Raw genomic sequence first — 13,365 nt, 5'->3', positions numbered from 1 at the left:
ATGGGAAGAAAGCTAATAGTGTGCTAATTTCTAAAAAGGTAAACGACCCATATAATTATAGGCTTGTCAGCCTGACATCAATCCTGGGCAAGACAATGGAGCAGCTGCCGCAGAACTCGATTAATAACTAAATGGGAAGAATGCAATTAATGCCAATCAGCCTGTGTTTATGGAAAATAGAAGCTGTCAGGGACAATGGGTCTTGAACACTGGTACACAGGGCTCTTAAGAGTCCATAAGTTCTGACCTGTCACCTTGGGTCCTCTTAATGACCCCCAGAACTACATGCCCAACACTGATGGAGAACTCCAGTTCTGGGATCTGATTGGTGGAACTCCATCAGTCCCCATTAGTCCCCTGGTCTATTTAAACCAAGCAGAGGAATAGGAAGTTGTCTGTGCAATGAGGTTTCTCCTACTTAGGATGCCCCTCCAGCCCCCAAACGACCTGCCCTTACTGCCTGACTATGGTCTCTTGATAACATGGCCCTGCCTGTCTCATGATGCCTGATTCTCTATCTACCCTCTGGCCTGTCTTGGACTCTGATCTCCTGGTGTGCGTTTAGCCTGGCCCTGACTCATGCTGCATCCATTAGCTCAGACCACCCACATGCTGGTTGTGCCATAAGCTAACTTGAGATTTTCTTTGGAGAAGATTACAGGTTTGGTTGATACAGTGTTCATGTAATATCTTTAGGCTTCTGTAAGGTGTTTGACCCAGTGCTACGTGACATTTTAATTAAAAAACTAGAGCAATATAAAATGAACCTGGCACACGTTCCATGGATTAAAAACTGGCTACCTGGTAGGTCTCAAAATTTTACTGTAAACAGAATTGTCGTTGAATGGATGTGTTTCCAGTGGAGTGCCACAAGGATCAGTTCTTGCCCCTATGCTATTTAGCATCTTTATCAGTGCTCTGGAAGAAAACTGAAAATCCTCACTGATAAAGTCTGCAGATGATACAAACTGGAGGAGAGGTAAATAACAAAAAGGACCGCTCACTATTCAGAGCCCTATGGATCAATTGGTAAACTGGGCACAAGCAAACAATATGCATTTTAATATGGATAAATGTAAATATCTACATGTAGGAGCAAAGAATGTAGGCCACACATATGTGATGAGGGATTCCAGCCTGGGAAGCAGTGACTCTGAAAAACATTTGGGAGTTGGGTGGTTAATCAGCTGAACACGAGCTCCCAATGGCTGCGGTGGTCAAAAGAGCTAGTGCGATCCTGGGATGTATAAACAGGAGGATCTCCATTAGGAATAGGGAAGTTATTTTACCTCTGTTTGGTACTGGTGGGACCGCGCTGGACTACCACGGCCAGGTTGGGTGCCCACAATCCAAAAAGGATGTTGATAATTGGAGAGGATTCTGAGAAGAGGCCCAAGAATGATTAAAGGGTTAGAAAACCTGCCTTAAAGTGATTGAACTTTGTTTAGCTTAACAAAGAGAAGGCTCAGGGGTGACTTGATCATGGTCTTTAGCTATCTACGTGGGGAACAAATATTTAATAATGGGCTCTTCAGTCTAGCAGAGAAAGGTATAAGACAATCTACTGGGTGCAAGTTGAAGCTAGACAACTTCAGACTGGAAATAGGGTGTTAATTTTTAATGGGGACAGTAATTAACCATCGGAACCATTTACCAAGTATTGTGGTAAATTCTCCATCACTGGCCATTTTTCAATCAAGATTAGATGTTTTATTCTAAAAGCTCTGTTCTACGAATTATTGTGGGGCAGGTGTCTGGCCTGTCTGATACAGGCGGTCAGACGAGATGATCGTAAGGGATCCTTCTGCCTTTTGAATCCATGAATAATCTGTGTGACAAAGACAGAACCAGATGTAAGTGAAGGGAGCTGCAGCTAGAGAATTTCAGGCTGGAAATAAGGGACACATTTTTAACAGTGAGGATAATTAACCACTGAACATCTCACCAAGGGATGTGGTGGATTCTCTGTCACTTGGATTCTTTAACGCTGGGATTCTCAAAGGGACATAAAGGCCTGAATTACAATGGGTATTGAGCATCTAACTCTCTGAGGATCCTTTGAAAATCCTAGCCTAAATTAAGATTGGGTGCCTCTTTCTAAGAGATCAGCTCTGGCAGATCTCTGGGTGTGGGAATTCTCTGGTCTGTGTTATAGGGGACATCAGACTAGATGATCACAATGGTGCCTCTGGGTTTAAAATGTCTTGTACGCATTCGCCAATTTACCCCACTCATTTCCACTCAAAATGATGCTGGCTCGTTGCTTTGGCCACGTCACTCCTCTTTTTGCATCCCTCCCTTGGTTCCCACTTCTCCACCGTATCAAACACCAACCGCTGGGCTTCGCTTTCAAGGCCTTTCATGGCCGTCCCCACCTACCTATCATCTCTCAGATGCTATTGATGCGGACTCTGCTCCGCCAGTGACGTCAGCCCTGGGGCTCACCGTGGGGCAGAGGGGCAGCTCAGGAACTGTCACACCCAAAGGGGAGATTTGGGGAGAGATTTTATCATGGTCTCTGCTTGGTGGGAGTGCTGGTGATTGGACTCAGTGAGGGCGTCTGAGCTGCCTTGGTGTGTGGCGGGGAGGGGCAGGCAACAGGGAAGGTGCCTTCCCTCCCTCTTTCCCCACTCCGACTGGCCACCTCATAGGATCTGGGACATGACTGGGATGAGCTACTGGCTCTCCACTCGTCCCCAGGGCAGTGCATTAATGGAGTGCCTTGTGTGTCTTTTCAGAGGCCAATCAGCGGATGGGAGTGATCGCAGCGGGGGCCTTGCTGGCTTTGCTGCTCATCCTTCTCCTCTCGCTGCTCTGCTGCTGCTGTGTCTGTCGCAAGAAGGAGGAAGCTCAGGGGTAAGTGTCTGTGCCTTTGCCTCAACAGTGAGAGCCCAGTGTGCGGCCTTTCTGGAGCCGCTGCCGTCCGTCCATCCCGGAGCTGCCGAGCTGCCAGTCATTGAGCCTGTCCAATGAAGCAACATGTTCTCTTCAGCTGGAATCTGCCATGGCATTTTTCAGGTTTGGGATGGAAAAATTTGAGAAAAAAATTTTAAAATTTCTTTTGAGTTTTGGAAACCATCCATAGCCTGAAAACTCCCCCGGGGGATGTTATCCTAGATTAATCCCCCCTGGGAGAGAGATCCTAGAATGTCCTCTGCCCCACCCCTGCAAAGGTCACACACTCCTTACAAACTGAGCAGCAGCCAGGATGGCTTAAGGTATGTCTGCACTGGAGCTGGAGGAGCCAGTCCCCACACAGGAGCCATGGCAGAGCTAGCAGCGGGAGGGGCAAGCTGTCCTGAGTACATACCAAGGATCTTAGACAGGATCACACCTGGCCAGCTAGCCCCCCCCCGTCCCCTCCCCGCCGCTCATCCAGGTGCGGCTAGCCTCTGCTTTTAGTGCTGTCTTGGTCAGGAAAGAGGTGGCCAAATTGGAGAGACTCCAGAGGAGAGTGACAGAAACATCCCAATGTTTACAAAACCTGACGCAGGTGGAAAGGTTAAAAAACGGGGTGTGTTTAGTAGTGGGAGAAGAAGACTGAGGTGGGGAGGCTGACAACAGTCTTCAAATATGTTAAGAGCTGCTATAAAGAGGATGATGATGGATTGTTGTCTATGTCCCCTGATGGCAGGATGAGAAGTAATGGGCTTCATCTGCGGCAAGGGAGATTTAGGTTAGATATTAGGAAATCTTGTCTAACTAAAGGGATCGTTAAGCCCCTGGACCAGGGAGGCTTGTGGAATCCCTGTCCCTGAAGGTTTTTAAGACCAGGTTGGACAAACATTTGTCAGGGCTGTTCTAGGTTTACTTGGTCCTGCCTCAGCGCTGGATGTTGTGACCCCTCGAGGTTCCTGCCAGGCCTGTGTTTAGGATTCTATTTCTGTTGCAGTGTAGACGCTCCCTTAGCCTGCCCCTTGGGTGCAGCTGCTGAGCAAAGGGCAGGGAGGTGCAGTGCAGAAGCTGAGCTCTCAGGGATCTGTTAATACGACACATGGGCTGAGTTCACTGAAGCCAGGGAGGGCAAGTGTAGAGTTTCCAGCAGTAACAATGGGCCCTTGTTGCCTCTGTGTCCCTGCGGAGCAGCTGCTGGGCCAGCTGTACCCATGGCCTCATTAGCAAGCGTCCCGATCCCTCTCCTTGTGCAGCATGCCTGGGCCCCAAAGTGCCAGGCTCTGACAGGCCCGTTTAAATCCCCACTCTGAACGTCACCTCCCTGCAGGGTCAGCATTTATCTTGCTGCCTGAAAAGGAAAAGTGGCAAAGAGCTGGTCCGGATGGAGTGCGGTCCAGGAGCCTGTCCGTCCACCATGTCCTCAGTGCTGTACTGAGGTACCTGTGCCCCTGAGTGGGGAGCAGGTTCTGAGCCCCCTGCTCTACTGCCCTGGCCCCTGGCATCTCCATGGGAAAACTTCACTCAGCATGGCCATATCAACGCTTGTGTGCGCATGACCTCAGCCTCTGCTCCTCCGACCCTCCCTTAGATGGGCCACAGACCCTTCCAGCATGGGCCCAGCCATGCACTGGGTAGTGCCAATCAGCCTCTTGTCACTGACCCCCTCATGCCTGCAGGAGCTCAATGGAGATTCCAGCCACTGAGGTCAGGCTCTGCTAGAGGTCGGGCTGCAGCCAGAGCCCCGTGAGCCTGTGTTACCATCCGTCCCTAGTCACAGCTCTTGGCTCAGTCTCTCATTTTATTTACACGGTAGATCACAGAGTGATTCTTTCTGCCACTCGGGATACATGTGTAGCACCTGCCCTGGGCATGTGCCATGCAGTGTACATCAGACAGGCAAGGATGTGGCAGAAACAGCATGAGTCCGACTGTTCCAGAGCATGGTCCAAGCTGGAACAGTCGGACACAGCTCTGGGGATCAGAGGCTGCAGGGGCTAAGCCTGGGCCCAACACTGACTCTGTGACCTTAGAGGGGTCTCGTCCAGTGGTGGAGTGGTGTAAAAAAAAAAAAAATTGGTTACATGAACCTAAACTAAACTCCATTTTCGAAGAAAGAGAAGCAGAGAAACTGTTTACCCTGATCTATGCTACTCGTCTCATTGCTGTTCTATGTCTCAGCATCACCATCTGCAGACTGGGAGGAAGTCCTTGCAGAGACATGATAAGGCACCATGCAATAGTGGTTGTAAAGTGCTTTGAGACCCTCCCTATACAAGTGCTCTCAGCCTCTGGCTCATGCCCCTAGGCCAAGGGGGTATTTGGGGGCAGGAAGGGGAAAATGCAGCATTGCCAGCAGAGGGAAGATCCCTTTAACCAGACCAAGGTGTTCCCCGAACTGGTTGGAAATGGCGCCTTGCCCATCATCCAAGGAACCAAGGAAGTCAGTGTGTTCTTTCCCTAGCTATCCCACAAAGCAGTCACTGGTGGAGGGCACAGAACCAGATCAATGAGAAATCTACATGATGGCCACTACGCTGCGTGATTGCCAAATGCTCGGAGATCCATCAAGTGGCCTGTTCACACAGGGAGATGAGAGCTGGCATAGGAGCTGGTTAATCCAGCGGACAAGGCAGAATGGGATCCGATGGCTGGGAGCAAATGCTAGGCAAATTCAGAATAGAAACACTGCACAGATTTTTAACAGTGAAGGGAAGTAGCCATTGGAATAACTTATTCAAGGACATGGGGGATTGTCTATAACTGGGAGCCCTTCAGTCAGAACTGGGGGTCTTTTTCTAAAGATCTGCTCTGGTTCAACTAGAGGTTATTGGGCTAGAATCCCTAGGTGGTTCTCTGCCTTGTAAACCCAGGTCAGACTAGATCAGAATGGGCACTTCTGGCCTTAGAATCTGCGAATCCATGACAAAAATCCAACTGGAATGGGAGCACTTTTGCTCAGCCAGGACTCTAGCCCCCTCACCCCTCCTCCTCCTTCCATTCTGCTCAGACCCGTCTCTAGCCACCCCTACCTCTCCCCTCCCCTAGGCTGCTCAGCCAGGGCCCCCAGTCGGTGCACTCCCACCCATTTCCACAGTAAAGCTGGTTAAAATCAATATAAAATGTTTCCACAGCTGGGGAGTGCATTTTCCCTCATTCTCTGCAATGACTGAACTACTTTTGCAGACACTTTCCAAACATTTTCGACCTCAGACACAGACTGAGCCTGGAAAATTTCAACCAAAAAGGCGAAGATTTCTGAAAACTCTAGGTAATTGCAAACAGGTTTTTTGTAATGGCCACTCTTAGCAGCCTTGACTCCCCTGGCTTGGGCCCAACCCCAGGGCTTTGCCATCTGCCAGTGCAGCCGTCCTGTAGTGCAGGGTGCCAGGGGAAGGGGGGTGCAGCCGTCTCTGGGCAGAAAGTCCATCTAACATTGCATTGCAAAGAGGCCCTGGGAGTCAGGGATAGCACTGCCAAGCAGAAACTCAGGGAAATGTAAGTAGAAAGAACATAATTACCTTCATAGAATTTGGACAAGACATCAGGGTCAAACTCGTGCTGTTTCAAGTGCCATGAAATCTTTGATACTTACAAGGGATTAAGTCTGAACCTCCCCCACAGGCATAGCAGCAGAGTGACACTGACTTGGAGAAAAGTGTACGACCTGCTGAGTAACTAGTGCCATTACACCCTCAGCTTTCCCTAGGGGCTTCCCGACCAAGTACTGGCCTCCTGACTTGATAGCTGCCCGAGTACACATGTATGTGGGCAGATGGGCTCACCTTTGGGCAGCACATGTAGGTCTCTGGCAGCTTCCTGCTGAGTGACCAGATCTGCCACTGCAGGGACCAAGGAAACTATGGGTAACACTGGGTAGAAACATGGGTGGAAGCCAAAGTTGGCATAGACCGGGCTGTGTTGGGTAGAGGTGTGGCCCAAATTGTTATAGGCAAATTCTACAAAAGGCAGAAGGGAGACCCAGTCATCCTGCTGACAATTTAAGAAGCAACAGTGGTGCTCATGGCAGCATTAAGCACCTGCAACCCAGGCAATCGCAGAAGGCCCCAAGGAAGCTAGAGAGCCCCCTGAAAGCCTGATCCAGTCCATAAGGGTCTTCTGTTGGCCTGCTTGACAGCTGCCCTGTCCTGCTCCCCAATGGGGGCTCTGATAGAAGGACAGCCCTGCTACCTGGCTCCAGCTCCGCTCCTGGTGGCTCCAGCACCTGCATTCCCTTTCTCATTCCCAACTACAGCAGCTCCCACGCTGACCCACCTCTCTGTGCCCCACCCAGGGGACTGCCTCATAGTCAGGGAGTACAAGGGCCAGAGCTAAGAGGAGCCCAGGGCCAGCTGGAGCCAGGTAGCAGGGCCACCTTTACAGCAGAGCCCCCAGCTGGAACAAGAAGGAACAGCTGATTCCTGGTGGGCCAAACAGAAGGCCTTTGCCGGTGGCTATTGTACCTGTGCTCCCTTACCAGACGGCCCCTTTTCCTCCCCTGCAGAGCATTCTCTGAGCCAGAGGTGCCAGTGTCGGGCTCGGGCAGGAGTCGAGGGTGCTCAGAGATGGGTCAGTGCAGGAGACTTTCAGTCCAGAACTGCGCAGGGGAGTGCAGGGGCTGGAGGTGCTAGGAGTTCGAGGTGGACTTGTGGGGGAGGGGTCAGAGCTGAGTAGCAGAGCTGCCTGGACATTGGAGCCTCCAGCTGGAGGCACAGGGAAAGGATGGGCTCTAGGGGGAGTCACTTGTTACTTCTCTGGGCTTCTCCCAGCTCCGCCACTACCCTCATCTTCCTCCCAGTCCCAAGTAGGAGCCCCAGAATTGAACTGTTCAGGAGGACAAACACTACAATTGGGAGGTACTGCTCCGGGATCTGATTTACCCATTCTGTCTGTCCATAGTGTGTGGATGGTACGCTGGTGAGATAAGAAGTGCTATGCTTAGGAGCTTAAAAAACTCATGCCAGAAGTGCGCAATGAATTGCCTCGATCTGACATATGGCAGTTGGAAGACATGTTCTAAAAGAGATGGACTGCCTCTGAGGTGGTTGGTACTTTGCAGGAAGGAACAAAATGTGCAATCTTGATCAACCACTGTGCACTACCGAGAATGAGTCAGATCCATAGTGAAGTCCAGAGACACAGTGGACCAGAGCTGGGGCAGGTTGGGCAGTGTCTGGAGAAGGTTGAGTGGCTTCACATGTGTGTTTCTGATTCAGGAGCAAAGGTCACAAAAGCTAATGTATTTTTTGACAGGGTGCTCACCCAGCCACCAGAAGGTCCATGAAACTAAGCTCAAAGTTTTAGTTTGGCCAAAGTGACCATTGAGAGGTGCATCGTGGCAAAGTTTCAGGACTTTGCATCAAGGTAGACCATCAGGGACATAAATGTGTTCCCCGTGGTAGAGTAAATGTGAGCCAGGCTGGGTATTTGCATTGTCCAAAGCCTGGTCGATCTGGGTAGCAAATGGGTCATGAGGCAGCCAGGACCAAATGATGGACATTAGGCTCTTCACCACCATTCCACTGGCAAAATGTGACGGTTTAAGGACTCAAAAGAGGTTCTGTGTGAGATTTGACGTAGTCATCCTTGAGGGACAAGGCATCCACTTTTCCATTTCTAGCACCCAGGCAGTAAGCCATGACAAACTCAAATTGGGCAAAAAATAATGACCAACAGATCTGATGCTGATTTACGTTTTGAGCCATACAGAAATATTCCAAGTTCTTGTGGCTAGTATTGACCTGCACCAGGATCCTTCCAGGAGGTGGCGCCACTCTTCAATGGTTGCCTTGGTCACCAGTAACTTCTTATCCAAAATGTTGTAGTTCCTTTGTGCCAGGGTTAACTTTTGTGAATAAAAGGCATGTGGGTGGAGCTAATTATGTGACCCATTTGTTGTGACAGTATGGCTCCAATGGTGAAATTTTGATGTACTGGTCTCCAGGGTAAATGGTTGGGTGGGATCTGTATGGACAAGGAGGGGCGCCATGGTGAAAGCTCTCTTTAGTTGGTCAAAGCTGAACTAAAACTGAACTGAAGACCAGACAGATCATTCTCCCTTCTGGAAGAGTGCCCTCATAGGGGCTACCAGGTGGGGAAAAGTTGGCAAAACCGAGGAATCATTATACCTATTGCACGTCCCTCGGAGCTGCCCACTTGGAGATGGCAGATACCTTACATGGATCCATAGTCAGCCCTTCAGGCAAAATGCTGTATCCTAAAAACCTGATTGTGCTCTGGTCAAATTCAAACTTTTCTAGTTAAGCATAAAGGTGGTTCTGGTGGAGCCCTTCCAAGACCCAGGTCACATATTGGTCATGAAGGACCTGGGTCTCAGAGAAGATATCATCAAGGAAGATCACAACAATCTGGTCCAACATGTCTCTAAGAATATCCTTGATTAAATGTTGGAACATCGCAAGGACAATGCACAATCCAAAAGACATTACCAAGTACTCAAAATGTGTGAACCGGGTGTGGAAGGCAGTCTTCCACTCATCCTATTCCTGAATACAGACAAGGTTATAAGCTCCGTGGAGGTCCAGCTTGGTAAAGATCTGAGCAGAGCGAAGTGTCTCGAGAGCAGTAGAAGGGTATCGATTCCAGATGGTGACCTCATTCAAGGCTAGTTAGTCCATGCAGTAGAGGCTTTGGAATCAACTAGTGCTTCTTGACTGGCCAACATGGCAGGGTGCCGTAGACAAAGTGGAATCTGCGGGGATGTTGGCTGTTGGTTGGACACTGCAAAAGCCCTGGTGGACAGATGTGGGCTCTGCATGGCCAAATGAGGGAGGAAAACTGGCCCAGCTTAGATCCCTCTGTCGGAGCTGGGGCATTTCCTGATCGAAATGTGGGTCAGGCCTTATATGGACAGAATGAAGCAAAATGCTCAGGTTGTCCACAAAACAGACAGAGGTCTTCTGCCTGGCATTGAGCCTACTCCCCTTTTGGAGAGGTGAGTCTGGGCCATATCAACCTGCATGGGTTTGGACTGAAGTGTGGGCATGTGAGATTGGCTGGTCAGGGCCATCAAACCTGGCATGGCTCAGAGTATCATCCACCTTTCTTGGTGGCGTTTGGATAGGCGATTGTTAGCTTTAATGACTAGGCCAGCCATAGCTCTATCCTGCTGCTATGAAGGAGCAAAGAGGGAAGTAGCAGCTCCTTTCCAACTGAAATAGCTGTGGAAAAAATCTCCCTGCAGTGTGGCTGCATCTCATACTGTCGACTGCTGCAGGAAACCTCCATTTGGCAGTAGTGCCAATTAAATTCCAAACCCGTACATCTGGTTTGGAGAACGTGTGGTCTGCATCTAATTATTGTGCAGATAAAAGAAGCCACTTCACAAACGCAGACTCATTGTCAGAAGTATTTCTTGGGAAAAGTCTCGAAATAGTTTCCTTCGTCCGTGATTTGTTGGGCTCTCTGGCTCTTTGTGGCTGTGCTGGCGCATCGCAGGATGGGGTTAGCTCTGGAAAGCACAGGCTGCTCCTTCCCCAGTGCAGAGCTCCAGGAGGAAATGGCAGCACCCCTGCTAGCAGCAGTGGAATGGCAGAATCTCTTTGCAGTGAGTGGAACGAGTTCAGGTTGTGGCTAATTCTAAACTTTGGCAGGTTTGCCCCCTGTTCTGTGCAAAATCCTAGATCTGTGGTCCCCAAACTTTTCATATTGTGCCCCCCTTACCTGTGTCCACTCCCCACCAGCCAGGAGTGGGAGACGCAAACAGGGGTAAGGAGGCCCAGCCTAGTGGGAAGGAGCAGCTGATGCCAGTAGCTAGGGTCCCAGGCACAGGGATGGCAGATGCAGCCAAGAGTAGAGCCCTGGACAGAGGGCCAAGAGCATGGGGTTGGCAACCAGGGCCCTGAGCATAGATCCCCAGGTGCAGGGTCGGCAGCCAATCCCCGGGACCAGAGCCAGGACACGGCCCAACCACACCCCTGCAAACATCTTCACAAACATTCCTCCACGCCCCCAAGAGGAGCGCACTCCACAGATTGGGGACCTCTGTCCTAGATGAATATGGAGTGTAACTGTTTAGCACCCTCTAGTGACAGCATGACAACATATCACAAGGCAATCAGCTGTGGGCTCCTGTAGTTAATGAAAGTGTGGGAGGGCTAGAGGGAACTTTAGGGAACACACAGAGTGTCTTCTGTGCTTCCCTTTCTAGGTGTTGTCGCCTTGGCTTTTCAGCCTGTTCACATCACAGTGTTACTGTGGTTATTTATTTATACTCCCGTAGCACCTAGAAGTCCCAGTCATGGAGCAGGGCTCCACTGTGCGAGGTACAGTACAAACACAGAACTAACTATAGCCATGCTAGAAAACACCAGTCAAGGATTGTTTTGTTTAAACCAAATTAGGGGAGCCCCACACCACAAGGCAGCATGAGGCAGAAAAAACAGCTACTAACCTTCCCATAACTGTTGTTCTTCAAGATGTGCGGCACATTCCACTGTAGGTCTGTGCACGCCTTGAGCACAGCTGCCAGAAATTTTTCCCTCAGTGGTACCCATTGAGTCATCTCTGGCACCTTCTGAGGCTGCGCACTCGTAGCACCAGTATAGAGGGCCCAAACGACCCCGCACCCTCTTAGTCCCCTTTTTCTGTCCAACTCCAAAAGAGGGGTAGGAGAGTGGGTTGTGGAACAGACATGTGCAACAGATCTTGAAGAACAACAGTTGCAGACAGGACTGGCGCTAGGGGTTTTAGCGCCCTAGGCGCACGGCAATTTCGCTGACCCACGCCCTGGTCCCGCGGCTCCGGTGGAGCTGCCGCAGTGGTGCCTGCGGAGGGTCCGCTGGTCCGCAGCTCCGGTGGAGCTGCTGCAGTGGTGCCTGCGGCAGGTCCACCGGAGCCGCGGGAGCAGCCGACCGTCCACAGGCAAGACTGTGGCAGCTCCACTGGAGCCGCGGGACCAGGGGACCCTCCACAGGCACGACTGCGGCAGCTCCACCGGAGCCACCTGCTGCCCCCTCCGGCAAAATGCCACCCACCAATAATCCTGGCGCCCTAGGCGATTTCCTAGGCCACCTAAATGGAAGCGCCGGCCCTGGTTGCAGACAGGTTAGTAACTTTTTTTTCTTCTTCAAGTGATTGCACATGTCCATTCCACTGGAGGTGACTCCCAAGCAGTAGCGTAGGAGGTGGGATCAAAGTTCATGGACATGCTGACTGTAAAACAGCTTGACTGAAACTGACATCATCCCTAGCCTGTTAAGTAATGGCGTAATGAATAGAAAACATGCACCAACGACCAAGTTGCGGCTCTGCAAATCTCCTGCATAAGGGCCTGGGTCAGGAATGATGATGATGATGCTTGCACCCTTGTGGGGTGGACAGTCAGGATAGATGGTGGCAGACCATCCGCCAGCTCATAACGTGTGAATGCACAATGAGATCCAAGATGAAATTCTCTCAGCAGAGGTGGGTAGGATTTTCATCCTGTCAACTACCGCTACAAAGAGTTGGGTGGATCTATGGAACAGCTTGTTCCTCTCTATGTAGAACACTAGGGCACATCTAATGTCCAGAGTCTGAAGATGTTGCTCCGCCCTATTCATGTGTGGCTTTGGGTAGAAAACTGGCAGGAAGATTGCCTGATTACTGTGAAATTGAGAAAACAGCATCAGAAGGAAGGCAGGGTGAGGACGCAGCTGCGCCTTATCCTTAAAGAAGACCATGCACAGGGGTTCCAACATGAGGGTGTGGATCTCCGAGACCCTAATGGACACCAAGAAAGCCATTTTCCGTGAAAGATATGACAATGGCCACATTGCCAGCAGCTCAAATGGGGGACTCATATGTTTTGATAAGACCATGGAGGAACAGGTTCTCATATTAGGGGGTATAGGTTTTCCAGGCCCTTGAGGAAATGGATGGACATTTCATGTGAAAAAATGGACTGATTATTCACCGAGGGATGGAATGCTGAAATTGCTGCAACGTGGACCTTTTCAGGTGTAACAAATACTCAGGAACGCCCTGCAGAGATGACTGTGTGGGCGAGATTCCCCATTGGGAAGCCCATTTCATTTGGAGCGGTATGTAGCCCTGGTGGAGGGATTCCTGCTACCTAATAGGACTTGGCGAACCTGCTCCGAACAGGCCAGCTCTGTATTATTTAGCAGTTGGCGCTTCCAGGCCATTGGGTGGAGGCTGCTGAGATTTGGCTGGAGCAGTCAACTGTGGTCCTGAAAGATCAGGTCTGGAAGCAGAGGTAGTGCAATCAGTCACTATGGAAAGCCCAGGAGTGTGGCAAGCCAGTGCTGACAGGGCCAAGCTGGGGCTATGAGAATGACCCTCATCTGGTCCTGTTTGATTTTCAGTAGGACCTTGTGCACAAGCAGGATGGGTGAAAGCGTAGAATAGGTTCACTGTCCATGGGATCAAGAAGGCATCCGTGAGTGAACCCGGGCTGTGGCCTCATAGGGAGCAAATCTGGTGTCACTTTCTGTTGTGTCTGGTTGCGAA

At 50.5% G+C, this 13,365-nt stretch overlaps 1 protein-coding gene across 1 annotated transcript in view; it reads left to right on the top strand.

Moving 5' to 3' along the window:
* Window positions 1-13,365, top strand: part of SCARF2 (scavenger receptor class F member 2) — a 76,235-nt gene that overhangs the window by 32,463 nt on the left and 30,407 nt on the right. Inside the window, exon 8 of the mRNA XM_075060093.1 lies at window positions 2,739-2,856. Coding sequence (XP_074916194.1) covers window positions 2,739-2,856 — 118 coding nt within the window. The remainder of the gene's footprint in view (window positions 1-2,738; window positions 2,857-13,365) is intronic.

Source organism: Chelonoidis abingdonii, chromosome 22, assembly GCF_003597395.2.
Source record: "Chelonoidis abingdonii isolate Lonesome George chromosome 22, CheloAbing_2.0, whole genome shotgun sequence".
In the NCBI taxonomy this organism is placed as follows: Eukaryota; Metazoa; Chordata; order Testudines; family Testudinidae; genus Chelonoidis; species Chelonoidis abingdonii.
Note: the sequence above shows the minus strand (reverse complement) of the source record. Positions and strands in the feature narration are given on the sequence as shown.